This window comes from Ascaphus truei, chromosome 3, assembly GCF_040206685.1.
Source record: "Ascaphus truei isolate aAscTru1 chromosome 3, aAscTru1.hap1, whole genome shotgun sequence".
Classification (NCBI taxonomy): domain Eukaryota; kingdom Metazoa; phylum Chordata; class Amphibia; order Anura; family Ascaphidae; genus Ascaphus; species Ascaphus truei.
The window spans coordinates 187426045-187453734 of record NC_134485.1 but is presented as its reverse complement, the minus strand read 5'-3'; the positions used below and the strand labels follow the sequence as shown (position 1 = coordinate 187453734).

The 27690-nt window shown below is 46.5% G+C and overlaps 1 protein-coding gene across 2 annotated transcripts in view; it reads right to left on the bottom strand.

Annotated features, from left to right (window-relative positions):
• Window positions 1-24049: 24049 nt before the first annotated feature.
• LOC142489292 (uncharacterized) overlaps window positions 24050-27690 on the bottom strand; it is an 88605-nt gene continuing 84964 nt past the window's right edge. For both annotated transcript variants that reach the window (XR_012799834.1, XM_075589795.1), the window contains one exon: window positions 24050-27491. Coding sequence is in view for 1 of the 2 variants with exons in the window: in XM_075589795.1 (XP_075445910.1) it covers window positions 26981-27491 (511 nt within the window). In the remaining variant the exon portion in view is untranslated. The remainder of the gene's footprint in view (window positions 27492-27690) is intronic.

The following is a 27690-nucleotide window of genomic DNA, read 5'->3' as shown; positions in this document are numbered from 1 at the left end:
TTCTTGCCACATGTGATGTGGAGGCTTTATATACATCTATAAGCCACAAGGATGGCTTATGTGCTGCGGAATTCTTTCTCAAAATGTCACAGTTCAGCTCTAACCTTGTCGATTTTCTTTTGCAACTTCTGTCCTTTATTTTATATCATAACTTTTTTGTTTTCAAGAACAGATTTTATTTACAGATTAGAGGGACAGCGATGGGGGCCACATGTGCCCCATCGTATGCAAACGTATGGGTTGGTGGGAGAGGGAGGTGGTGTTTTGCGAGGACAATCTTCATTTGACCTCGCATGTTTTGTTGTGGTTGAGATACATCAACGATATTCTTATTCTCTGGCAGTGCTCTGCTGTTGAGTTTAGGAGTTTCGTCGATGTGCTCAACCACAACAAACTTAACATTAGACTTACCTGTAAGTCCAGCACCACATCGATTGACTTCTTGGATCTCAAGATTTTCATTGATGGTGGTGGTAACATAGGTACGGACATTTTCAGAAAATCTACCTCTACCAACTCTATTTTACATGCCTCCAGCTTCCACCAGCAGCATCAGATTCAGGACATTCCTCGTAGTGAATTTCTGAGGTTAAAACGTAACTGTTCTACAGAGGAATGCTTTGAATCTAGGGCTATTGAGATGCGTGACAGATGTGCATCTAGAGGTTACAGCAGGAAAAATATTCATCAGGGGTATCAACATAGTGTGATGAATAAACGTGAAACATTACTACAACCAAAAATGAAGACCAGTGATTTTAAAACTCGTTTTATTGGTACCTATAATGACAGATGGGGAGATCTTAAATCTATTCTCCAGAAACATTGGCCTGTTCTATGCAATGATGGGGAACTTAGGGATGCAGTAGGTGACAGGGTCAATTTAACGAGCCGACGGTCTCCCAACTTAAAAGACCATCTTGTACATAGTCATTATATTCCCCACACAAGCGAGACATTCCTTACTATTAGAAAAAAGGGCTTTTCTAAATGTAGTAATTGCTCGGCCTGTAAATATATGTTTCAGACCGACAATTTTTCCAATAGTGATCAAACTAAAAATTACAACATTGGTTATACCCTTAATTGTAAATCAAAGGGAGTCATCTATTGTTTAACCTGTCCCTGCCAACTAAAATACATAGGCATGACTACCCGCGAACTTCGGTTCAGGATCTTAGAATATTCCACGAACATTAGATCAGCTCAGTGGGACTTGGATGCTTTCAAAAAAATTACCTCTGTGGCAAGACACTTTATACAGTGTCATGCCTCAGACAGCACATGTATTTCAGCATTTGCTTTTGACAAAGTATCCTTGGGCATTAGAGGTGGGGATTTAGAAAAAGCCCTTCTTAAAAAGGAATGCCGCTGGATTGTCCTTCTAAACACTATGCAACCAGAGGGAACGAATGACTCTCTTTGGTTTGCTATGTTTCTGTAGTTTTTCATTGTCCCATTATTTTATTGGGTGTTATTTATCCTTGATTATTACCATTTAGTCTAACTTGGGGACAGATAGGATTTTAGCATTATTCTTTTCATTTTCATTTATATGTGCTGAGCTATGTGTCCTCTCTGCTGTTTCCTTCTTATTTTCCCTCCTCTGTTTTACTATTTATCTTTTTAACTATTAGTTATCTTTTTCATATTCGCTCATTATGATGTTTTGCTGGTTTTTTCCTGCTCCCTCTTTTGATTTATGCACTAGAATTTTTGTATGCTGTATTTGAGCTCTGAATGTCTAACATCCTTGTCTCTCTTATTTTCTGACCTTCAGCGTTTAGATAATGAATTTATCATGCTGCCTATGCCAGTCCTTTATGATCCGATGACGTCACTTATGGCTTAAAAAGCAGGATGAGAGCCTATGTAGCTCATGCGCATGTGCATTTGAGCAATTACATCAGCTGGGATTTTCCTCTTCCTGGTGTATCGGCATTAATTACCTTACTACCTACACCTGTGTATGAGACACAATCCATCAAGCAGCGTACCTGTTATTGGATGCTGGGTCTGGGAGGCGCTGTGAATACTTACCGGATACCCTATAAAGACTAGCTCACCTCTACCTGTCTTCTATCACTCCGGGATGAAACCCACCGACAGGCGAAACGCGTAGAGTGTCCGCTATTGGCAGCTACATATGATTCTTTCGGTGTGACTCCGATTGCCTGATGCAGTGTCTATGGATTTTTTTCGATTTACTACGAGCAAACACTGGAGCTTAACCACCTAGGACTGATCCCTTTCGCTATCCTGTGATAGCTGAGTATTATTTCCCCTGCTGCCTGGTGTCATCGGTCCTTGTGGGATCTACACTCAGATGTGTTTTAATTATCCTCCAGTATTGGCACTCTGCAATTTTGTAAAGCCATGTTTTTGTTTGCTCAGGTGTTATGACCACAGCAACTCTATGCATCGATGCTGTTTGATTATTTATCATTTTTGGTACTTGCTGATCAGGGTATGAGTTTGGTCATTACTTTTATCTCCCCTGTATTTTTCCCTTGGTTAAAGTTATATTTTTTGCCTATATACACTTTTGTGTACATAGGATTATTGATGTCATACTTTTCCTTATGCCTTTAGTTACACTTTATAATTTGTAGCAAGGTTTTTTTTCCGTAAGGGTTTTTTCTTTGTTCTATTTAGCTTTTTTGTGTTAATTTATATTATATGTATTATTATTTAGACACAATTTAGCTTTTGGTTCATTTATCAGCAATTACTGCACCGACACACTTTATTCGAGCAAATACCCAGTATGTACCTGGCAGATGCCTGGAATGCGCCGCTCCTCACCTCTGACAAGCCCCGTTGCATTTGCCTTCCCAGCCTGGGTTCATGCCTGGCTGACGGGCGGCTGATCTGTTAAATGATATTGATTAGGATTTAATAGGCTGCAATGCTTCGCGTGTCTACCAGATGGCATAAATTCATGAATTGTAATGCAGTATATATATATATACTGTGCAGTATTGCAGCCAGCGGGAATAAAATGCTTCAATCCCTGCCTGGAAAATACCTCAATGCACTCGGGCAGAAAACAGTCACAAACCTCAATACACCCGGGTATACCCGAATTCGTGGGACTAGCCGAGCTCAAATAAAGTGTGTCGCCAGTGTATTTTTAGAGAGTCACTGCCTATATATTTTCAGCTGCCATTAGTATGTTTATGTTTTTAAGTTAGTGTTTCTTGCTGCTCCATTAATAAAACCTTGTTCATTTTCTGCTTTGACAGAGCATCCGGGTCTTTTTGCTGCACTCTATTTAATTATTTTTGTGGTATATATTAGAGTGCTATTATAGGGGATTGTCTTTGTCTCTTTCTTCTGTGTGGTTTATATTTGTATTTATCCCCCAGCACCAGCAGCTCTCCCTAATTATTTTATCCCTGACTTCCTGGGTATAATTTTTATACCTAGGTAGTCAGTGTTATTTGGGGTCTGGTTTAACCACTTATACATAGTGTGAGCAACATACTTATTTGTGTCTTTGATATATATATATATATATATATATATATATATATATATGTGATGTGGTGGGTGTTGGGGTTTGAGCGTGCAGGGAAAGTGTGTGTGTTGCAGGGTACATGCAACTACATACGCGGGGTTTTCTTGCTAAGGCTTATTTATTTAGCCTTAAATTATACAGCACATAAAACAAAAATAGCTTTTCTTCAGCAAACAAAGAAAGATAGCTTATCTTCAGCATGTAAACAAAACAGGTTTTTTCAGCATGCAGGACACAACAGTCCATAAAAATGTACTTTGCAAACAGACCTTAAATCAAGCTATTCTCTCTCCAGAGTTTTCAGGGCAGTTCCCTGCTTCAGGCAGTATACAAGAAGACAGACCTTGATTCAGTAATCTCTCCAGTAACTCGCTACTCTCTGCTGACCAGGCAGGCATGTGTGCACATCCTGGGGTTTTTAACACACCTTGATTTGGCAGCTGGGATTCAACTAATTGCCATGATCTTCCCAGCTGAAGTTAACCTCATCACTGCTGCACTGCAGACTAAACATATGTCTGCCAGGCATAAAACTGGTGGCTTTTATTTACCCTGTCACATTCCTCCCCTGTTAGTGTGTGGCTGGGGCTACGCACGGCTGAAGCCCGTCCATCCACTCCTTCTCTAGAAAAGAAATCAGCATTTGCGTTCTCTTTTCCCGGCCTGTGCTGAATCTCAAATGAGAAGGGTTGGAGGGCCATATACCACCTAGTTAACCTAGCATTGGAATCTTTCATGCTATTTAACCACTTCAGTGGAGCATGATCTGTCACCAGAGTAAAATGGACTCCTGCCAGGTAATGCCTTATAGCCTCGATTGCCCACTTTACTGCGAGGCACTCCTTCTCAATCACTGAGTAATTTTTTTCCCTCGGGAACAATTTCCTACTCAGGAAAAGGATAGGGTGTTCAACTCCCTCAAACTGTTGTGACAACACTGCCCCTAGCCCTATCTCTGATGCATCCGTTTGGACTACAAAAGGCATGTTGATGTCTGAGCTTCTAAGGACGGGACCATCTGATAGACACCTTTTTATGTCCTCAAAGGCTCTCTGATACTCCCTTAATCATACCACTTGTGTAGGGGCACACTTTTTTGTGAGGTCCGTTAAAGGGGCTGCCACTTCCGAGTAGTTGGGGATGAACTGCCGGTAGTATCCTGCTAAACCCAGCAGAGAGCGTACCTGCGTTTTTGTTTGGGGGGTCGGAACTTCTTTCAGGGCAACTACCTTGTCAGCTAGTGGCCTTACTTTTCCACCTCCCACTGCATACCCTAGGTATTTGGTTTCTGCCTTACCCAAGGCACATTTCTTAGGGTTGGCTGTGAGCCCTGCCTCTCTTAGAGATTTGAGGACCGCTTTCAGCCTATTTAGATGGGCCCGCCAGTGTTTACTATAAATGACAATGTCATCTACACTGGCGACACACTTTATTAAAGCTCGGCTAGTCCCACGAATTCGGGTATACCCGGGTGTATTGAGGTTTGTGACTGTTTTCTGCCCGAGTGCATTGAGGTATTTTCCAGGCAGGGATTGAAGCATTTTATTCCCGCTGGCTGCAATACTGCACAGTATATATATATATATACTGCATTACAATTCATGAATTTATGCCATCTGGTAGACACGCGAAGCATTGCAGCCTATTATATCCTAATCATTATCATTTAACAGATCAGCCGCCCGTCAGCCAGGCATGAACCCAGGCTGGGAAGGCAAACGCAACGGGGCTTGTCAGAGGTGAGGAGCGGCGCATTCCAGGTATCTGCCAGGTACATACTGGGTATTTGCTCGAATAAAGTGTGTCGGTGCAGTAGGTAGGCTGCGGCATAAGTACTATGGGGTCTCAGCACCTTATCCATGAGTCTCTGAAATGTGGCTGTGGCTCCATGCAGTCCAAACGGCATTGTCACAAACTGGTATAAACCCATGGGAGTGGCGAAGGCTGTTTTGCACTTGGACTTTTCCTCTAAGGGTATTTGCCAGTATCCTTTTGTCAAGTCCTGCGTGGATATATATTCCGCGTTACCAAGGGCGTCAATTAATTCGTCCACCCTTGGCATCGGATATGCATCAAACTTGGAAACCGCATTGACCTTTCGGAGGTCCACATAACATCTTACCTTCCCATCGGGTTTAGGGACCATAACTAGTGGACTACACCACTCACTGCATGATTCCTCAATCACTCCTAAGTGTAACATTTCTTGTACCTCCTTCTCTACCAGGGCCCTATGACTTTCAGGCAAGCTGTAAGGACGGGAACGTACTTTTACCCCAGGTGCTGTCTCGATCGCATGTGAAATTAAGTTTGTTTGCCATGTTAAATCAGAAAAACATCATGGAATTGTGTAATTATTGCTAACAAGTCCCCATTTTGTTCAGAGGACAACTGTTTACCCATTGGGATTTTATCGTCACTCACGATGTTCTCTCGTGGAGGCTGAGGACCCAAGTCCGTTTCCTCCTGCACCTGGTGGATGAATAGAGACCGCTGCATCTCTTCCAGGGTTTCAGCAAGTTCACATGGTAATTTTGTTTACCCTTCCTGGACACTGGTTGAGCGATCTCGTAATCCACATCACCCGTGCTGCAGAGTACTTCGAATGGGCCCTGCCATTTGGCCAGGAGTTTACTCTCGCAACTGGGTAATAATAACATCACCTGGTCTCCCGGGTGAAACACTCTCATGCGAGCATTCTGATTGTAATATCTCTCCTGACTGTCCTGGGCTGATCTAAGATTCTCCCTAGCAAAATGGCCGACCACATCTAGGCGCTTCCTAAGGTCTAGTACATATTGCAGGGTATTCTTAGAAGGGGACCGCTGTTCCTCCCAGGACTCCTTTAGGAGGTCTAGGATACCCCGGGGTTGGCGGCCATACAGCAGTTCAAATGGAGAGAATCCCGTGGAGGCCTGGGGAACTTCCCGCACTGCAAACAGCAGAAAAGGGAGAAGTTCATCCCAGGCTCTCTTCTCTGAATCCACAAATTTCCTCAGCATCCCTTTTAGAGTTCGGTTAAATCTTTCCACCAATCCGTCAGTCTTTGGATTGTAGACCGACGTCCGAACAGACTTGACCTCTAGTAATTTTAAGACATCCTGCATCAACGTAGCCATAAAATTTGTACCTTGGTCTGTCAACATAACCTGGGGAAGTCCAACCCGTGAGAACAGCTCCAACAACTTGTTGGCTACTTGCTTCGCCGTTGCTGTTCTCAGGGGGAACGCCTCAGGATATCTTGTTGCATAATCAACTATTACCAGAATAAACCTGTGCCCTTTCAAAGAAGGTTCTAGAGGTCCTACCAAGTTTACCCCAATCTCTCAAAGGGAACTGACACCAAGGGTAGAGGAACCAAAGGGGCTGGTTTTTGTCCTTTTGGACTAGTTAGCTGGCACTCCGGACATGCCGCACATAACTTAGCAATATCACTATGCATCCCTGGCCAATAGAATAGGGACGAAATACGGTCCAATATTTTATCCCTGCCCAGGTGACCACCACAAGGAACAGTATGGGCTAGAGTGAACACAGATTTAACAAACGCCTTGGGAACCAATATCTGTCTGGTGATCTCCCCTGTTTGTGTCTGCCTATTCACCCTATACAGGATATCATTTGATAACTCAAAATGGGGGAATACTATCACACCCTGTACATTCAAAATTTGCTCATCAATTTTTACCACCTTGTCATACTGTCTAGCAAGGACTGGGTTTTCCCTTTGCCTTTGGTGAAAATTAGGGAGATACAGGTCTGGTAAGTCTCCAGGGCTCATATCCCCCTCCCTCTGGCCATCCCCAGCCATCACTTGTGACCTCTGACTACTAGAATGGTCACCTTGAGACCCAGATTTCTGAAACCAGTCCTGTTTGTCAGAGCGTCTTTGCTTCCGAGTCTTTTGAACCCGGTGTCTACTGGGAAACAGGTCTGACGAGAAGGGGAACAGTTTGCCAGGGTTCTCCTGAGCCATAGAATAAGGCTCCTCGTGAGAGACTGGAGCCATTAGGTCCGAAAAGAAAGGCCAGTCCCGGCCGAGCACAACGGGGGCAGGGAGCCAAGGAGCGACTCCTACTTCGAGGTAGGCCTCCTGGCCTTTTATCTGTAGCCGAATTTTGGCCATCGGACACCGCTTTACATCACCGTGTATACATTCTATACTCCATGGGGAGTCAAAAGAACACACGTTAGACGGTAACAGTTCCTGGAGGACCAGAGGTTTCCCAGAGCCCGAATCTACTAGGGCCTGGACGGTTTTTCCCCCAATCAGGGTTGGAAGTAGCCAGGGCTTGTATTTTTCTCCAGTGAAGGCCGAGGCGACGGTCCTGCTGAAGGAACAATCCATCTGTGGACAGTCCACATACCGATGGCCTTGTTCTCCGCAGGCGGAACATGGAGAGGGTTCCCTCGCAGGAGGGGGCTGTGGATAAAGCTCCGCTGGACCGGATACTGGAGACCAGGCATCTGGGGGGACCTGTGGGCGACGTCCTCGGAAGTTCCTCTCATTTTGCGACGAGCCGACATCAGGAAGGAAATTAGGGTCTCAGCGAGGACCAGCATTTGGACTCCGTCCTTGATGGAACGACTTCTCCTTGTGTTGGAATTTGCGGTTGCGTAGGGACGGGCCGTAGGTTCCCCGTTGATCCGACCTCCCTCATTGGGCATCCGCAAGTGCTGGTGAGTCGGGTCCAGGACACTCGCCTGCTGCTCAGCCTCAAGGAAGTTCTCCATGAGTCGGACCGCCAAAGCTAGGGTTTCAGCAGCGTGGCGTTTTACCCACGAACGTGCGGAAGGGGGTATTATTTGTAGAAATTGTTCCAAAACCACCTGCTCAAGTGCACTCCTCGGGTTTTATCCAGTGCATACACAAGTCCAATAACCGCTGAGCGAGGACCCGGGGTCTCATCTTAGCGGTGTACTTCATGTTCCGGAACTGCTGCCGGTAGGTCTCTGGGGTCAGACCTAAGCGATCCAGTATGGCGGCTTTTACTTGTCGATAGTCCATTACCTGATCTGCTGGGAGGCTCTGATATGAGGCCTGGGCTTCTCCTATGAGGAGCAGGGCCAAAGCAGTTGCCCATCGATCTGTAGCCCAGCCCTGAGCTTCGGCAACTCTTTCAAATGTCAGTAAAAAAGCCTCTGGATCCTCGTTCGGAGCCATTTTCCTCAGGAGTATCGGGGGTCTGCTTGCAAGTTCTGGACTGGCAGACCCTTGGAAATGGGTCAGCAGCTTGGCAGTCCGTTCATCCTGTGCTGCCTGTAGTCTTTCATCTCTCTCCGCTTGCAGCCGGGCCTGCTCCTGCATTAACTGTCCCTGCTGTCTGGTCTGCTCGCACAAAAACTCTTAAAAAAATTCTTCCATTCTTGTGTGTGTGTTGCCCTTTAACTGCAGGAGCCTTTCGAAAATTCCAGCACCTCTGACACCATATGTTGCAGGGTACATACAACTGCACACGCAGGGTTTTCTTGCTAAGGCTTATTTATTTAGCCTTAAATTATACAGCACACAAAACAAAAATAGCTTTTCTTCAGCAAACAAAAGAAAGATAGCTTATCTTCAGCATGTAAACAAAACAGGTTTTCTTCAGTGTCCAGGACAGAACAGTTCATCAAAATGTACTTTGCAAACAGACCTTAAATCAAGCTGTTCTCTCTCCAGAGTTTTCAGGGTATTTCCCTGCTTCAGGCAGTATACAAGAAGACAGACCTTGATTCAGTAATCTCTCCAGTAACTCACTTCTGTCTGCTGACCAGGCAGGCATGTGTGCACATCCTGGGGTTTTTAACACACCTTGATTAGGCAGCTGGGATTCAACTAATTGCCATGATCTTTGCAGCTGAAGTTAACCTCATCACTGCTGCACTGCAGACTAAACATATGTCTGCCAGGCATATAGCTGGTGGCTTTTATTTACCCTGTCACAGTGTGTTAATTCAATTTCTAAACGGCAACAGTTCTTTGGAGGTAGGTGGCCCCACCTCTCAGGTCTCACCCCTCTCCACCTTTTTAACTTGGGAGGTTTTCTCATTTTGCTGTATGAACAGGACCTACTATGGTTGTTTCCCCTCATACCAATGTAAAGGATAGGTTCACAGTGTAGTGATAGGACCTGCAAATTTGGTTATACCTTGACGTGGTGTGCAGGCTTATGACGCTTTGGCCAAAGCGTTTAACTCAATAACCAAGAAAATATTAGTATTGAAGTATCTGTACTTCAAACTTATTACCATATATGTTTTGTCAATTGGATGTAGCATTGGGCACCCCTGTCTTTTGTTGTATACATTTGCCATGCTCAGTTGCACTCCTTTTGACATATATATATATATATATATATATATATATATATATATATATATATATATGATGTGGTGGGTGTTGGGGTTTGAGCGTGCTGGGAAAGGGTGTGTTAATTCCATTACCTTCCCTACCTGTTTATTTAGCTACATTGTTTTTTTACTTATTTCTTTTATATTTATTACCCAAGGGTGTACACTGATAAGTGTACTTTTCTAAAAATGTTTTAAAGACTGCCCATTTATCATCCACATTGTTCCCTGCAAAAGCATCATCCCAATTTATTCCGTGTAGATTAGTCATTAGTTTATTACAATCTGCCTTTCTAAAGTTTAAAGTCTTTGTTGAAGCAAAGAAATCTGTTTTTTTTGATAATTTTTTTCAAATGAGACCATTTTATTATCACTGTTACCCAAATGTTCCTAGACTTGAATATTTGTTTTTACTTCTACATTGTTTGATATTATCAAATCCAGTATTGCCCGTCTCCTTAATTATTTGGGTCATGTAATTGTCTTTAAGCACCCCCAACAATCTGTTTCCTTTTGTTGTAATGCTAATCTCATTGCCCCAGTGTATGTCTGGAAAATTAAAATCAACCATTATGCAAACATGACCTTTTTGTGATGCCTTCTCCATTTGCAAAAGTATTTTAGCTTCCTCAATCTCACAGATATTTGGTGGTTTATAGCATATCCCTACAAACATTTTCTTTGCACTTTTACCTCCACTGCTAATTTCTATCCACAAAATCTCAACATGTTCATAAGTGCCTTCATATAGATATTCCCTTATAATAGGTTTTAGATCCGGCTTAACATATAAGCATACTCCACCTCCTCTTCTATTTGCTGGATCCTTCCGAAAAAGGGAATAACCCTTTAAATGAACTGTCCAGTCATGAGTTTCATCCCAACATGTTTCAGTAATGCCTATTATATCATACTGCTCCCTTGCAGCTATTAATTCAAGTTCCCCCATTTTATCTGTCTCGCTTCTTGCATTAGCATGCATTTTTATTTTTTATTTTTTTCAGTCTGTACTATTATCTTATCTTCTCCTGCCTTTCTGCACCAATTGGGTTTAGTCTTTAGAAGTTTTCTAGAATTATCGTTATTTAATATGGGTATCACGATACTTGCCAAACTCGCACTTGAAACCAGAGACAGAACATGAAACACAGACAGAGCCCAGTGCTACATCCAATGACACAAATACACAGTACAGTGCCTAAATATATATATATACAGTGCTCGACAAATAATGATAACCAGTCGCCCGTTGCGAGTGGATTTAGGCAGCTGGCGACCCGTGCTGCAGCTCTATGAATTCCCCTGCTCCTGCCAAATTTTTTTTTTTTTTTTTTTTAATAAATAAATAATCTCCCTCCCTGATTGGGTTAACGCGGGGAAGAGCCCCTTCCCTTGATCTCCTCCCCCTCCTGATCTCCTCCCCCTGATCTCCTCCCGTGAGTCAGGGGGGGCCCGGCCGGGTGCCTGTTAATATTTAAAAAAAAAGTTTAAAAAAATGGCGGCGATTCCTGTGGTCCCGGCGCGCGTGCACAGGGCAAGCAGAGTGTCCTGCCATTTGCGCTGCCTGTTCCCCCTAGCAACCCAGAATCCCCCGCATCCCTCCCCCCCCCCACTCCCCACGTGGGACGGAGGGGGAAGCCCAAACCAAGCCCCGCACGCAACCCAGCCCCCCCCCTCTGCTCCCCACGTGGGACGGAGGGGGAAGCCCAAAACAAGCGCGCGATCCAGCCCCCCCGCACCCTCCGCTCCCCACGTGGGACGGAGGGGGAAGCGCCAACCCAGCTTCCCCCGTGCGCACCTCCTGCGCCAGTCCGCCTCCTGCCCATGATCTCCCTCTAATCACCTGCCCCCGATCCTCGCTTGCTTCGGGGGGGAGGGGACCTGCTGCTGCTGCTGCTGCTGCTGCTGCTGCTGCTGCTGCTGCTGCTGCTGCTGGAGAGGCACCCCAGCCATGTGGAGGGCCCACTGCCGTGCGGAGACCCCACTGCTGCCACGTGCGACCCGGTGAGTGTGTGAGTGACAGACTGAGTGTCTGTGAGTGTGTGAGTGTGCCTGTCTCTGTGAGTGTGCCTATGTGTCTGTCAGTGTGCCTGTGTGTCTGTCAGTGTGCCTGTGTGTCTGTCAGTGTGCCTGTGTGTCTGTCAGTGTGCCTGTGTGTGTGTGTCTGTCAGTGTGCCTGTGTGTCTGTCAGTGTGCCTGTGTGTCTGTCAGTGTGCCTGTGTGTCTGTCAGTGTGCCTGTGTGTCTGTCAGTGTGCCTGTGTGTGTGTGTGTCTGTCAGTGTGCCTGTGTGTCTGTCAGTGTGCCTGTGTGTCTGTCAGTGTGCCTGTGTGTGTGTCTGTCAGTGTGCCTGTATGTCTGTGAGTGTGACTGTGTGTCTGTGAGTGTGCCTGTGTGTCTGTGAGTGTGCCTGTGTGTCTGTCAGTGTGCCTGTGTGTCTGTGAGTGTGCCTGTGTGTCTGTGAGTGTGCCTGTGTGTGTGTCTGTGAGTGTGTCTGTGTGTCTGTGAGTGTGCCTGTGTGTGTGTGTGTGAGTGTGCCTGTGTGTCTGTGAGTGTGCCTGTGTGTCTGTGAGTGTGCCTGTGTGTGTGTCTGTGAGTGTGCCTGTGTGTGTGTCTGTGTGTGTGTGTGTGTCTGTGAGTGTGCCTGTGTGTGTGTGTCTGTGAGTGTGCCTGTGTGTCTGTGAGTGTTTCTGTGTGTCTGTGTGTCTGTGAGTGTGTCTGTGTGCCTGTCAGTGTGCCTGTGTGTCTGTCAGTGTGCCTGTGTGTGTGTCTGTCAGTGTGCCTGTGTGTCTGTCTGTGAGTGTGCCTGTGTGTCTGTGAGTGTGCCTGTGTGTGTGTCTGTGAGTGTGCCTGTGAGTGTGCCTGTGTGTCTGTGAGTGTGCCTGTGTGTCTGTGAGTGTGCCTGTGTGTGTGTCTGTGAGTGTGCCTGTGTGTGTGTCTGTGAGTGTGCCTGTGTGTCTGTGAGTGTGCCTGTGTGTCTGTGAGTGTGCCTGTGTGTCTGTGAGTGTGCCTGTGTGTCTGTGTGTCTGTGTGTCTGTGTGTCTGTCAGTGTGCTTGTGTGTCTGTCAGTGTGCCTGTGTGTCTGTGAGTGTGCCTGTGTGTCTGTGAGTGTGCCTGTGTGTCTGTCAGTGTGCCTGTGTGTGTGTGTCTGTGAGTGTGCCTGTGTGTCTGTGAGTGTGCCTGTGTGTCTGTGAGTGTGCCTATGTGTCTGTGAGTGTGCCTGTGTGTCTGTGAGTGTGCCTGTCTGTGTTCCTGTCTGTGTGCATGTCTGTGAGTGTGCCTGTGTGTCTGTGAGTGTGCCTGTGTGTCTGTGAGTGTGCCTGTGTGTCTGTGTGTGTGTCTGTGAGTGTGCCTGTGTGTGTGTGTCTGTGAGTGTGCCTGTGTGTCTGTGAGTGTGCCTGTGTGTCTGTGTGTGTGTCTGTGTGCCTGTGTGTCTGTCAGTGTGCCTGTGTGTGTGTCTGTCAGTGTGCCTGTGTGTCTGTCTGTGAATGTGCCTGTGTGTCTGTGAGTGTGCCTGTGTGTGTGTCTGTGAGTGTGCCTGTGTGTCTGTGAGTGTGCCTGTGAGTGTGCCTGTGTGTCTGTGAGTGTGCCTGTGTGTCTGTGAGTGTGCCTGTGTGTGTGTCTGTGAGTGTGCCTGTGTGTGTGTCTGTCAGTGTGCCTGTGTGTCTGTGAGTGTGCCTGTGTGTCTGTGAGTGTGCCTGTGTGTCTGTGAGTGTGCCTGTGTGTCTGTGTGTCTGTGTGTCTGTGTGTCTGTCAGTGTGCCTGTGTGTCTGTCAGTGTGCCTGTGTGTCTGTGAGTGTGCCTGTGTGTCTGTGAGTGTGCCTGTGTGTCTGTCAGTGTGCCTGTGTGTGTGTCTGTGAGTGTGCCTGTGTGTCTGTGAGTGTGCCTGTATGTCTGTGAGTGTGCCTATGTGTCTGTGAGTGTGCCTGTGTGTCTGTGAGTGTGCCTGTCTGTGTGCCTGTCTGTGTGCCTGTCTGTGAGTGTGCCTGTGTGTCTGTGAGTGTGCCTGTGTGTCTGTGAGTGTGCCTGTGTGTCTGTGAGTGTGCCTGTGTGTCTGTGAGTGTGCCTGTGTGTCTGTGAGTGTGCCTGTGTGTCTGTGAGTGTGCCTGTGTGTCTGTGTGTCTGTGAGTGTGTCTGTGTGCCTGTCAGTGTGCCTGTGTGTCTGTCAGTGTGCCTGTGTGTGTGTCTGTCAGTGTGCCTGTGTGTCTGTCTGTGAGTGTGCCTGTGTGTCTGAGTGTGCCTGTGTGTGTGTCTGTGAGTGTGCCTGTTTGTCTGTGAGTGTGCCTGTGTGTCTGTGAGTGTGCCTGTGAGTGTGCATGTGTGTCTGTGAGTGTGCCTGTGTGTCTGTGAGTGTGCCTGTGTGTGTGTATCTGTGAGTGTGCCTGTGTGTGTGTCTGTGAGTGTGCCTGTGTGTCTGTGAGTGTGCCTGTGTGTCTGTGAGTGTGCCTGTGTGTCTGTGAGTGTGCCTGTGTGTCTTTGAGTGTGTCTGTGTGTCTGTCAGTGTGCCTGTGTGTCTGTGAGTGTGCCTGTGTGTCTGTGAGTGTGCCTGTGTGTCTGTCAGTGTGCCTGTGTGTGTGTCTGTGAGTGTGCCTGTGTGTCTGTGAGTGTGCCTGTGTGTCTGTCAGTGTGCCTGTGTGTCTGTGAGTGTGCCTGTGTGTCTGTCAGTGTGCCTGTGTGTGTGTCTGTGAGTGTGCCTGTGTGTCTGTGAGTGTGCCTGTGTGTCTGTGAGTGTGCCTATGTGTCTGTGAGTGTGCCTGTGTGTCTGTGAGTGTGCCTGTCTGTGTGCCTGTCTGTGTGCCTGTCTGTGAGTGTGCCTGTGTGTCTGTGAGTGTGCCTGTGTGTCTGTGAGTGTGCCTGTGTGTCTGTGAGTGTGCCTGTGTGTCTGTGAGTGTGCCTGTGTGTCTGTGAGTGTGCCTGTGTGTCTGTGAGTGTGCGTGTGTGTCTGTGAGTGTGCCTGTGTGTCTGTGAGTGTGCCTGTGTGTCTGTGTGTCTGTGAGTGTGTCTGTGTGCCTGTCAGTGTGCCTGTGTGTCTGTCAGTGTGCCTGTGTGTGTGTCTGTCAGTGTGCCTGTGTGTCTGTCTGTGAGTGTGCCTGTGTGTCTGTGAGTGTGCCTGTGTGTGTGTCTGTGAGTGTGCCTGTTTGTCTGTGAGTGTGCCTGTGTGTCTGTGAGTGTGCCTGTGAGTGTGCATGTGTGTCTGTGAGTGTGCCTGTGTGTCTGTGAGTGTGCCTGTGTCTGTGAGTGTGCCTGTGTGTGTGTGTCTGTGAGTGTGCCTGTGTGTCTGTGAGTGTGCCTGTGTGTCTGTGAGTGTGCCTGTGTGTCTGTGAGTGTGCCTGTGTGTCTGTGAGTGTGCCTGTCTGTCTTTGAGTGTGTCTGTGTGTCTGTCAGTGTGCCTGTGTGTCTGTGAGTGTGCCTGTGTGTCTGTGAGTGTGCCTGTGTGTCTGTCAGTGTGCCTGTGTGTGTGTCTGTGAGTGTGCCTGTGTGTCTGTGAGTGTGCCTGTGTGTCTGTCAGTGTGCCTGTGTGTCTGTGAGTGTACCTGTGTGTCTGTGAGTGTGCCTGTGTGTGTGTCTGTGAGTGTGCCTGTGTGTCTGTGAGTGTGCCTGTGTGTGTGTCTGTGAGTGTGCCTGTGTGTCTGTGAGTGTGCCTGTGTGTCTGTGAGTGTGCCTGTGTGTCTGTGAGTGTGCCTGTGTGTGTGTCTGTGAGTGTTCCTGTGTGTGTGTCTGTGTGTGTGTCTGTGAGTGTGCCTGTGTGTGTGTGTCTGTGAGTGTGCCTGTGTGTCTGTGAGTGTGCCTGTGTGTCTGTGTGTCTGTGAGTGTGTCTGTGTGCCTGTCAGTGTGCCTGTGTGTCTGTCAGTGTGCCTGTGTGTGTGTCTGTCAGTGTGCCTGTGTGTCTGTCTGTGAGTGTGCCTGTGTGTCTGTGAGTGTGCCTGTGTGTGTGTCTGTGAGTGTGCCTGTGTGTCTGTGAGTGTGCCTGTGAGTGTGCCTGTGTGTCTGTGAGTGTGCCTGTGTGTCTGTGAGTGTGCCTGTGTGTGTGTCTGTGAGTGTGCCTGTGTGTGTGTCTGTGAGTGTGCCTGTGTGTCTGTGAGTGTGCCTGTGTGTCTGTGAGTGTGCCTGTGTGTGTGTCTGTGAGTGTGCCTGTGTGTGTCTGTGTGTGTGTCTGTGAGTGTGCCTGTGTGTGTGTGTGTCTGTGAGTGTGCCTGTGTGTCTGTGAGTGTGCCTGTGTGTCTGTGTGTCTGTGAGTGTGTCTGTGTGCCTGTCAGTGTGCCTGTGTGTCTGTCAGTGTGCCTGTGTGTGTGTCTGTCAGTGTGCCTGTGTGTCTGTCTGTGAGTGTGCCTGTGTGTGTGTCTGTGAGTGTGCCTGTGTGTCTGTGAGTGTGCCTGTGAGTGTGCCTGTGTGTCTGTGAGTGTGCCTGTGTGTCTGTGAGTGTGCCTGTGTGTGTGTCTGTGAGTGTGCCTGTGTGTGTGTCTGTGAGTGTGCCTGTGTGTCTGTGAGTGTGCCTGTGTGTCTGTGAGTGTGCCTGTGTGTCTGCGAGTGTGCCTGTGTGTCTGTGTGTCTGTGTGTCTGTCAGTGTGCCTGTGTGTCTGTGAGTGTGCCTGTGTGTCTGTGAGTGTGCCTGTGTGTCTGTCAGTGTGCCTGTGTGTCTGTCAGTGTGCCTGTGTGTGTGTGTGTGTGTCTGTGAGTGTGCCTGTGTGTCTGTGAGTGTGCCTGTGTGTCTGTGAGTGTGCCTGTGTGTCTGTGAGTGTGCCTGTGTGTCTGTGAGTGTGCCTGTGTGTCTGTCAGTGTGCCTGTGTGTGTGTCTGTGAGTGTGCCTGTGTGTCTGTGAGTGTGCCTGTGTGTCTGTGAGTGTGCCTGTGTGTCTGTGAGTGTGCTTGTGTGTCTGTGAGTGTGCCTGTGTGTCTGTGAGTGTGCCTGTGTGTCTGTGTGTCTGTGAGTGTGTCTGTGTGCCTGTCAGTGTGCCTGTGTGTCTGTCAGTGTGCCTGTGTGTGTGTGTCTGTCAGTGTGCCTGTGTGTCTGTCTGTGAGTGTGCCTGTGTGTCTGTGAGTGTGCCTGTGTGTGTGTCTGTGAGTGTGCCTGTGTGTCTGTGAGTGTGCCTGTGTGTCTGTGAGTGTGCCTGTGAGTGTGCATGTGTGTCTGTGAGTGTGCCTGTGTGTCTGTGAGTGTGCCTGTGTGTCTGTGAGTGTGCCTGTGTGTGTGTCTGTGAGTGTGCCTGTGTGTCTGTGAGTGTGCCTGTGTGTCTGTGAGTGTGCCTGTGTGTCTGTGAGTGTGCCTGTGTGTCTTTGAGTGTGTCTGTGTGTCTGTCAGTGTGCCTGTGTGTCTGTGAGTGTGCCTGTGTGTCTGTGAGTGTGCCTGTGTGTCTGTCAGTGTGCGTGTGTGTGTGTGTGTGTGTGTGTGTGTGTGTGTGTGTGTGTGTGTGTGTGTGTGTGTGTGTGTGTGTGTGTGTGTGTGTGTGTGTGTGTGTGTGTGTGTGTGTGTGTCTGTGAGTGTGCCTGTGAGTGTGCCTGTGTGTCTGTGAGTGTGCCTGTGTGTCTGTGAGTGTGCCTGTGTGTGTGTCTGTGAGTGTGCCTGTGTGTGTGTCTGTGAGTGTGCCTGTGTGTCTGTGTGTGTGCCTGTGTGTCTGTGAGTGTGCCTGTGTGTCTGTCAGTGTGCCTGTGTGTCTGTGAGTGTGCCTGTGTGTCTGTGAGTGTGCCTGTGTGTGTGTCTGTGAGTGCGCCTGTGTGTCTGTGAGTGTGCCTGTGTGTGTGTCTGTGAGTGTGCCTGTGTGTCTGTGAGTGTGCCTGTGTGTCTGTGAGTGTGCCTGTGTGTCTGTGAGTGTGCCTGTGTGTGTGTGTCTGTGAGTGTGCCTGTGTGTGTGTCTGTGTGTGTGTCTGTGAGTGTGCCTGTGTGTGTGTGTCTGTGAGTGTGCCTGTGTGTCTGTGAGTGTGCCTGTGTGTCTGTGTGTCTGTGAGTGTGTCTGTGTGCCTGTCAGTGTGCCTGTGTGTCTGTCAGTGTGCCTGTGTGTGTGTCTGTCAGTGTGCCTGTGTGTCTGTCTGTGAGTGTGCCTGTGTGTCTGTGAGTGTGCCTGTGTGTGTGTCTGTGAGTGTGCCTGTGTGTCTGTGAGTGTGCCTGTGAGTGTGCCTGTGTGTCTGTGAGTGTGCCTGTGTGTCTGTGAGTGTGCCTGTGTGTGTGTGTCTGTGAGTGTGCCTGTGTGTGTGTCTGTGAGTGTGCCTGTGTGTCTGTGAGTGTGCCTGTGTGTCTGTGAGTTTGCCTGTGTGTCTGTGAGTGTGCCTGTGTGTCTGTGAGTGTGCCTGTGTGTCTGTGAGTGTGCCTGTGTGTCTGTGAGTGTGTCTGTGTGTCTGTGTGTCTGTCAGTGTGCCTGTGTGTCTGTGAGTGTGCCTGTGTGTCTGTGAGTGTGCCTGTGTGTCTGTCAGTCTGCCTGTGTGTGTGTCTGTGAGTGTGCCTGTGTGTCTGTGAGTGTGCCTGTGTGTCTGTGAGTGTGCCTGTGTGTCTGTGAGTGTGCCTGTGTGTCTGTGAGTGTGCCTGTCTGTGTGCCTGTCTGTGTGCCTGTCTGTGAGTGCGCCTGTGTGTCTGTGAGTGTGCCTGTGTGTCTGTGAGTGTGCCTGTGTGTCTGTGAGTGTGCCTGTGTGTCTGTGAGTGTGCCTGTGTGTGTGTGTGTCTGTGAGTATGCCTGTGTGTCTGTGAGTGTGCCTGTGTGTCTGTGTGTCTGTGAGTGTGTCTGTGTGCCTGTCAGTGTGCCTGTGTGTCTGTCAGTGTGCCTGTGTGTGTGTCTGTCAGTGTGCCTGTGTGTCTGTCTGTGAGTGTGCCAGTGTGTCTGTGAGTGTGCCTGTGTGTGTGTCTGTGAGTGTGCCTGTGTGTCTGTGAGTGTGCCTGTGTGTCTGTGAGTGTGCCTGTGAGTGTGCCTGTGTGTCTGTGAGTGTGCCTGTGTGTCTGTGAGTGTGCCTGTGTGTGTGTCTGTGAGTGTGCCTGTGTGTGTGTCTGTGAGTGTGCCTGTGTGTCTGTGAGTGTGCCTGTGTGTCTGTGAGTGTGCCTGTGTGTCTGTGAGTGTGCCTGTGTGTCTGTGAGTGTGCCTGTGTGTCTGTGAGTGTGCCTGTGTGTCTGTGAGTGTGCCTGTCTGTGTGCCTGTCTGTGTGCCTGTCTGTGTGCCTGTCTGTGTGTCTGTCTGTGTGTCTGTCTGTGTGTCTGTCTCTGTGTGTGTGTGTGTGTGTGAGTGAGTGTCTGTGAGTCTTCTGCGTGAGTGTGTCTCTGCGTGAGTGTCTGCGTGAGTGTGTCTCTGCGTGTCTGTGAGTGTCTGAGTGAGTGAGAGTGAGTGTGTGTCTGTGAGTGTCACCCTCTCCCTGTGTCGCCCTCGCCTTCTCCCTGTCGCCCTCTCCCTGTGTCGCCCTCGCCCTCTCTCTGTCTTTGTCTCTCATTCTCTCTGTGTGTGTTCTGTGTCTCTTTTTTTGTCTCTCATTTTTGTGTGTCTCTCATTTTTGTGTGTCTCTTTTTTTCTGTCTCTCTTTTTCTGTCTCTCTTTTTCTGTGTGTCTCTCTTTTTCTGTGTGTCTCTCTTTTTCTGTGTGTGTCTCTCTTTTTCTGTGTGTGTCTCTTTTTCTGTGTTTGTCTCTCTTTTTCTGTGTGTGTCTCTCTTTTTCTGTGTGTGTCTCTCTTTTTCTGTGTGTGTCTCTCTTTTTCTGTGTGTGTCTCTCTTTTTCTGTGTCTCTCTTTTTCTGTGTGTCTCTCTTTTTCTGTGTGTCTCTCTTTTTCTGTGTGTCTCTCTTTTTCTGTGTGTCTCTCTTTTTCTGTGTGTCTCTCTTTTTCTGTGTGTCTCTCTTTTTCTGTGTGTCTCTCTTTTTCTGTGTGTCTCTCTTTTTCTGTGTGTCCCTCTTTTTCTGTGTGTCCCTCTTTTTCTGTGTGTGTCTCTCTCTCTCTCTCTCTCTCTCTCTCTCTCTCTCTCTCTCTGTCTCTCCCACTCTCTCTCTCTCTCTCTCTGTCTCTCCCACTCTCTCTCTCTGTGTCTCTCCCACTCTCTCCCTCTCCCACTCTCTCCCTCTCTCACTCTCTCCCACTCTCTCCCTCTCCCACTCTCTCCCTCTCCCACTCTCTCCCTCTCCCACTCTCTCCCTCTCCCACTCTCTCCCTCTCCCACTCTCTCCCTCTCCCACTCTCTCCCTCTCCCACTCTCTCCCTCTCCCACTCTCTCCCTCTCCCACTCTCTCCCTCTCCCACTCTCTCCCTCTCCCACTCTCTCCCTCTCCCTCTCTCTCTCCCACTCTCTCTCTCTCCCACTCTCTCTCTCCCACTCTCTCTCTCTCCCACTCTCTCTCTCTCCCACTCTCTCTCTCTCCCACTCTCTCTCTCTCCCACTCTCTCTCTCTCCCACTCTCTCTCTCTCCCACTCTCTCCCTCTCCCTCTCTCTCTCCCACTCTCTCTCTCTCCCACTCTCTCTCTCCCACTCTCTCTCTCCCACTCTCTCTCTCTCCCACTCTCTCTCTCTCCCACTCTCTCTCTCTCCCACTCTCTCTTTCTCCCACTCTCTCTCTCTCCCCCAAACACTCTCTCTCCCCCACACACTCTCTCTCCCCCCCACACTCTCTCTCCCCCACACACTCTCTCTCTCCCCCACACACTCTCTCTCTCTCCCCCCACACACACTCTCTCTCTCTCCCCCACACACTCTCACACTCTGGATCTGGATATCTTTACTGCCCTATACTACACTGAAATAACCTATACTGCTTACTTCCAGATCTGACTCAAGCTTCACACGGAAGACATCGAACCCCCCCTAACCCAGAAGACAGGTAACGAACACCTCTCCTCCTATGTATAACATTGCGGGAATGAGGGTACCTGGACTTTGAGGGTCTGCGGATCAGGTAAGATCCCAGACGGGATTGCTGCTTTAAATATTGTGAAGCGGGGGCATCCAGACACTAGTTAAGGGGTGCAGGAAACTAGTCATTCACATCTGGCTTTTTTTTTCTAGATTCGACATTAATACACACACACACACACCAAGGACTAATTGTAGTATAATGTAATACAATAAATAAACTAATATCAAAAACGAATGTTCTTACTAGGAATTTATTCAATTTATTTAATTTATGGCTTTTTTTAAAATGCGTGGCTGGGGGCGGGACTAGAGGCGGGGTTGGGGGCGGGACTAGGTGGCGAGTAGATTTTTTGGTTCGGCGAGTAGATTTTTGGGTGATTTGTCAAGCACTGTATATAGATATATAAATCTATATATATCTATATATATATATATATATATATATGTATATATATATATATATATATATAGATATAGATATCTTTTAAATAAAATGGTCTTTTAGTTTAAGGAGGGTGGCTCCTCCTTACCTAATTTGAAGCTCACCCCTCCCACTTTTAAATGGTTAAAGCTCACTCCATTCCACCATCCACCCTCATTGGAACTTGAATGCAGTTTGATTGCGACAAATCTAATACAGAGTGCTTTCCTGGTATTATACAGGTTAATAAGAGCTTCACTCAGACTTAGAACTATGCAACTAATTTTGACAGATTTATTATAAATCATTCTTCCTGGTAATGTACAGGTTAACAGAACACAAAACCCCAGCAAGCTCTTTTTGGGAATCCCTGAGCCCCCACAAAATATATGTATGTATTTAAGTGTCAAAATAGAGTGCTATTGAGCGTGGTATATGTATACAACAGACAACAGAGAAGCCCAATGCTACATCCAACATGACAGAAATACACAGTAAAATACTTATATAGTCTCTTGAAAAAGGGTAATTTAGTTTAACCCTTTGGTCAAAGCGTTGTAAGCTTGCGAGCCACGACAAGGCAGACACCCGTTCGCAAGTCCTAACACTACCAGATAAAATACTAATATACCTCTATTAGGATTCCCAAGTTAGTAGGTCCTTTCATTCTGCTTGATATAGATCCAATGTGGTCTTTCTCCCTCCTAATAGAGGTAAATTAGAATTTTAATCCTTAAATACATACATATATTTTGTGGGGGCTCAGGGGTTCCCAAAAAGAGCTTGCTGGGGTTTTGTGTTTTGTTAACCTATTCTCAGCTGTTTCAGCTGTTGGGGGTTGGTGGCTCCTCCTTCCCAGGTTTTAAGCCCGCCCCTCCCCACTTCCCAAGTTAGTAGGTCCTTTCATTCTGCCGGATTTAGATCCAATGTGGTCTTTCTCCCTCATAATAGAGGTAAATGAGAATTTTAATCCTAATAGAGGTATATTGTATTTTATCTGGTAGTGTTAGGACTTGCGAACGGGTGTCTGCCTTGTCGTGGCTCGCAAGCTTAAAACGCTTTGGCCAAAGGGTTAAACTAAATGACCCCTTTTCAAGAGAATATATAAGTATTTTACTGTGTATTTCTGTTTCATGTTGGATGTAGCATTGGGCTTCTCTGTCGTCTGTTGTAATATACAGGTTATTAAGAATTTATATTAGTGTTAGGACCCTTGAGACGTGGTCTGCCTTGGAGGGGCTCAAGGGCTTACAACACTTTGGCCAAAGAGTTAAACTAAAAGACCATTTTATTTAAAAGATATCTATTTATCTATATATATTTAGGCACTGTACTGTGTAGTTGTGTCATTGGATGTAGCACTGGGCTCTGTCTGTGTTTTATGTTCTGTCTCTGGTTTTAAATATATATTGCCATGCTCAGTAGCACTCCTCTTTGACACTTATACGCATATATATATATGTTGTGGTTATTTTGGGGGTTCAATATGAGTTTATAGGGGTCCTGTATGCTTTGTAATTCTTGTTCAGCTGGTCCTAGCTGATTTGGAGGGTGGCTCCTCCTTCCCTAGTTTGAAACTCACCCCCTCCCACTTTTAAATGGTTAAAGCTCACTCCATTCCACCATCCACTCTCATGGGAACTTGCATGCAGTTTGATTGCGACAAATCTAATACAGAGTGCTTTTCCTGGTATTATACAGGTTAATAAGAGCTTCAATCAGACTTAGAACTATGCAACTAATTTTGACAGATTTAATATAAATCATTCTTCCTGGCAATGTACAGGTTATTAAGAATTTATATTAGTGTTAGGACCCTTGAGACATGGTCTGCCTTAGAGGGGCTCAAGGGCTTACAACACTTTGGCCAAAGAGTTAAACTAAAAGACCATTTTATTTAAAAGATATCTATATATATATATATTTAGGCATCGTAATGTGTATTTGTGTCATTGGATGTAGCACTGGGCTCTGTCTGTGTTTCATGTTCTGTCTCTGGTTTTAAATATATATTGCCATGCTCAGTAGCACTCCTCTTTGACACTTATACGCATATATATGTTGTGGTTATTTTGGGGGTTCAATATGAGCTTATAGGGGTCCTGTATGTTTTCAAACTCGCACTTGTCCTGATTCTACCTCCATGACCTCTTGCTATTTCTCTATCTATTCTATTGAGTCCATTATCTGTTTCTTGTCCCTATACGTTTAAGTAACAATGAGAAACCTGTGTCCTAACATACATCAGTCTACAGGTACAAACAACTAGAAAACAGAATAACCTGTTTGGAAGAGAACAATCAAGCCCTTCAACTTCAACAATAAGATTTTATAAACAGAATGAGACATAAAAAAAGAATTAAAGGCATGCCAGAACAAGCAGACGGAGACAATTTATTTTTGAGTTTACAGAAAATCTCATGGAATCTAAATTTACAGAGGAGAACCTCCTCAAATGTATTTTGAGTGAATCCACAGAGTCCTGGAAAATCCTCTTGCATCTAACCAGCCCGTGACATAATCCTCAGATTTTAATCCTTCCAAACAAAAGAAAAGGTTATGAAAATGTCAAGAAATAAAGATAACTTACAATTCCAAGATATTGCATTTGATCTTTACACTGACCTGTCTATTCATACACTTCAAAAACAGAGAGGACAGATCCTATTAACAAGTGCTTTAAGAAAGCAAGATATTCAATACACATATCCTTTAAACCATCCAAGACATCCCTGGACAGGGATTGAACCCTGGTCCTGGTTAACTCCAGCCTGGAGTCCTTCCGCTCTGCCACAGGGACTGCTGTTGTTCTATTGTTGTTCTCTGCAAATAACTTTCTGAAGGATTCTGATCAAATTCCCAGGACCTGTCCGTCAACTCCAACCAGTCCTACATTATAAACATGTATATCTGCTTCCTGTTTCCTGTGCCTGTTTATTTGGTTCTTCCTTGTAAGCAAGCTCTGTGCCTTCATCTTTTGCTGTTACCAGACCTCTGCATGCTTACTGAGTACTGTTGCCTGCCAGACTCTGATCTGCCTTTGTCTTCGGCTTGTCCACGGACCCTCGCTACCCACTTGCTATCCTGTCCCAGCCACTGGACTCCAGCCCTGCATTAGCTATACGTGACACCAGTCTATGAGGCAAAAGAATACTACAGGCATACCCTACATTAACGTACGCAATGGGACCGAAGCATGTATGTAAAGCAAAAATGTACTTAAAGTGAAGTACTACCTTTTTTCTACTTTACAATGCATGTACTGTACTGCAAACATCATATATGTGCATAACTGATGTAAAAAACGCATTTACTTCTCCTTTACTTCCCTTCCATGCAAAGACAGTAATCTGGATCTGTGAGTTTGTGAGCAAATGCAATTTGCTCTTCTCCATTGCTGTGTTGTCACTTTGACCTCAGTCAGCAGGGCTGCTGGTGTACTGTCCTGTCCACTTAGACAAATTGCAAGTGATTGATGAAAAATAAAAATTATCACAAGGAGCAAATCCTCCCCTGCCTTCTTCCTCTCCAAAACATGGGATCTGGCTTAATACACTCAATAGGAAATGAATGGATCTCGCAAATAACAAACCAAAGTCTTAGAGTCCCCACTGGAAGGGACACAAATGCTCTCAACATGTTTAAACAAATATATTTACATAATCATCATGTATCAATGTTACCAACAAAGCCCCGAATAACAAATACACACATTTAAAGGAATAAAAATGTTAACCCAAATCCTAGTTGTATTTCTATGTAAGGAAGCAGGTTAAGATCGCACTGCTTGTCAGATGAGCCTTAGATGTGATTTAGGATCTCAGTTCAGTCTGTAAGATATGTGCGAATAGCAAAATATGTTTTTAGAAACACTTCAGAACCAGGCTGTATTGGATCAAAGGGCATTATCACTCATTGTAAAACATATGACTTGATGAGGTTACCTGGGACAGTGTTTGTACTTTCGTGTGTGGGAACCTCACATCTTCTCCCACATTCCCACCTCCGGTCCCAGGGCACAAGGCTTCCCTTGGTAAATTACACACGCGCGCCTCTCTCCAGTCCCACATGCGCACCTCTCACCAGTCCTTCACCTCCCTGCTGATTCTCATTCTTTGTGACTGGAGAGGGAGAGGCGCGTGCTCTGCCGTAAAGCAGCAGGGAAAAAATTATTGTACGTACTCACGAAGCGAGCGTACGTAAACAGGGGTATGGTGTAGTTGCAAATATGTACATACTCGCAAGTGTACGTAAAGTGGGTGTACGTAAAACGGGGTATGCTTGTAGTTCACACACTTGAAATCCTGAGTCAACTGAATTTTGCAAATAAGACAACGATTCATGTTGGATCTCCTGAAATGAAAGAGACTCATCAATATTTGCCTATAAGACCAATACGGGTTTTCAAAACCTAGTTCAAGAAATCTTTGACGCACTCCACTGAAGTCACCTGAATCTGTGTGTTTAAAGGACTGTACCTTTTACTCTCCAACTGCTTTTGCATAGTTACTTAAATAAATGTTTATTTTGTTATTCATTTTGTTATTTTGTTATTCATGTTTGAAATTTATTGAGCACTAATCACATTTATAATAGGTTTTCTCTTACTACGATGTGGCTATACATTTTCCTCTAGATGGGGTTCTTGTCTAATATACTAAGAAACTATCCATCTTCACTATACCAAACATCTCTCAAGCAAAACAATACAGCTTGAGAACCATCCAAGCAGCACCCCCCCTACTTTGGCTAAAGTAGAGGTCTAACTTTTTTATAATCTAGTGTCCAACAACCAGTATTTGTCCTATTAAGAGTTGTATTGAGTTAATTTGAACTGTTAACATTTTTATATACATAACGTCACCTTTTTTTGCCTTTCTTTTTTTATTTCAGATTTTGCCATTTGTGCCTGAGGGTGTTATTTTTAGCTACAATGAAGGTCATTTCCATGAATGTTAAAGGCCTATATTCTCCTCAGAAAATAATAATTTAGTCATATCTGAACATTAACAAAAATGAAAGCCGATGGAGGCGTGGCCTGAACGGTTCTTCAGCTGAACAGTCCCACGTTGCTGAAGTTCCTGGCCAGGTCAACACAGCATACAAAATTATACACAATTTAAAACTTGTTAATCAGTCATATTGCAGCTCCACTGGTCCCCCACCTCTCCGAGACCGGTAATATCATGCCAAAACCTAAAAAGGCCAATCCAGGAGAGATCCCAGACCTTTTTCAGAGGAGACCTGAGACAGCGAGTGCCACCCAAGATGGCACAAGGAGGGGGCGGAGGCCGAACCCGGGGAGGACCCAGTAGCTCAGGCCTCTACCAAGCAAGACATTGAAAACCTTTATCCAAGGCTGAAATCTGCATTTGAATCTGAAATTCAGCTGGTGGTCAAGAAGCACAATGTTGAAGGGCGATGTTAAGCACCTTGAGGAGAGAACCAACGATTTGGAAAACAAAATGGCCGACGTCTCCGAGTTCCTGTGCTCCCACGCAGAACTGCTTCAGTTCACGTAGAAACAGATTGCGCAGCTCTTGTAGGGTCAGGAGGATCAAGAAAACTGCCAAAGGTGGAAAAACATGTGTATCAGGTGTTTCACTGGGGACCTTGCAGTCCTGGATGATTATCTCCACATCTTGTTCCTCCACTTGTGTCCTGATCTCACAGAGACATAGCTCCAATTGGATAGAGCCCACTGTGCTCTGGGTCCAAGGAACCCCAATAACAACTGACCAAGAGATGTTGTCCTGCGATTCCTTTTTTTCCGAAACAAAGAAATGATTACTGAGGTGACGAGGACCAAGGGGAAGCTGGACTTTGAAGGTCGTTCCCGACAGATCTTCCACGATCTGTCATCTGTCGCACTCCAGAGAATACGCAACATGAGGCTGGTCACAGAGGTGTTGCGTGGCAAAGGGGTCCGTTACAAATGGGGCATTCCTTCAGGTTGGGGGTACTGAAGGATGGAGGCGAAACATCCACCAGAGACCCAGTGGATACCTTTAATTTCCTGGTGAGGTTCGGTCTTTGCCCTGGCAGGCCTACGGCTGCCCCTGCGGACCTACCGGGTGGGTTGCATGCGGCCTTCACCTGGACCAGGGCTGGGCATCCAGGGAACCCGGTGGGTGATACTGTGGTTATCACAGGGGCCACTTGAGAGCAATGGGACATGTGGAGCCCCCCTTTCTTGTTCCCCACATCGAGAACTTCAGAGCTAGAAGTATGAGATGGGTTAGAGGTCCGAGCCCTCACATAAGCTTTCAGCCATGCAAGACTGTTGCGGCAGAGCTCTCCCATGAAATGGCCAACATCTTTTTCAGCTTTCTTGTTCCTTGTTGCGCTATACTGTAGGTGTTTATTTCTTCTTTGGATTTGTTTCATTTGGATGAGTGGTACACCTGGGCTAAAGGGAAAGAGAGATTATTAATAGGATATATTATTCTTTGTATCTTTTGTGTGTTGTTTATTAGTTGCATGGTTCACTCATATCTTACTCTATTCTATTTTTGGTTTAATACATTTTTAGAAGGTTATGTAAATAACCACTGTGCATGTTTAACATAGTAACTACTTGAGACGTAATGTAATGAAGTATTCACTTA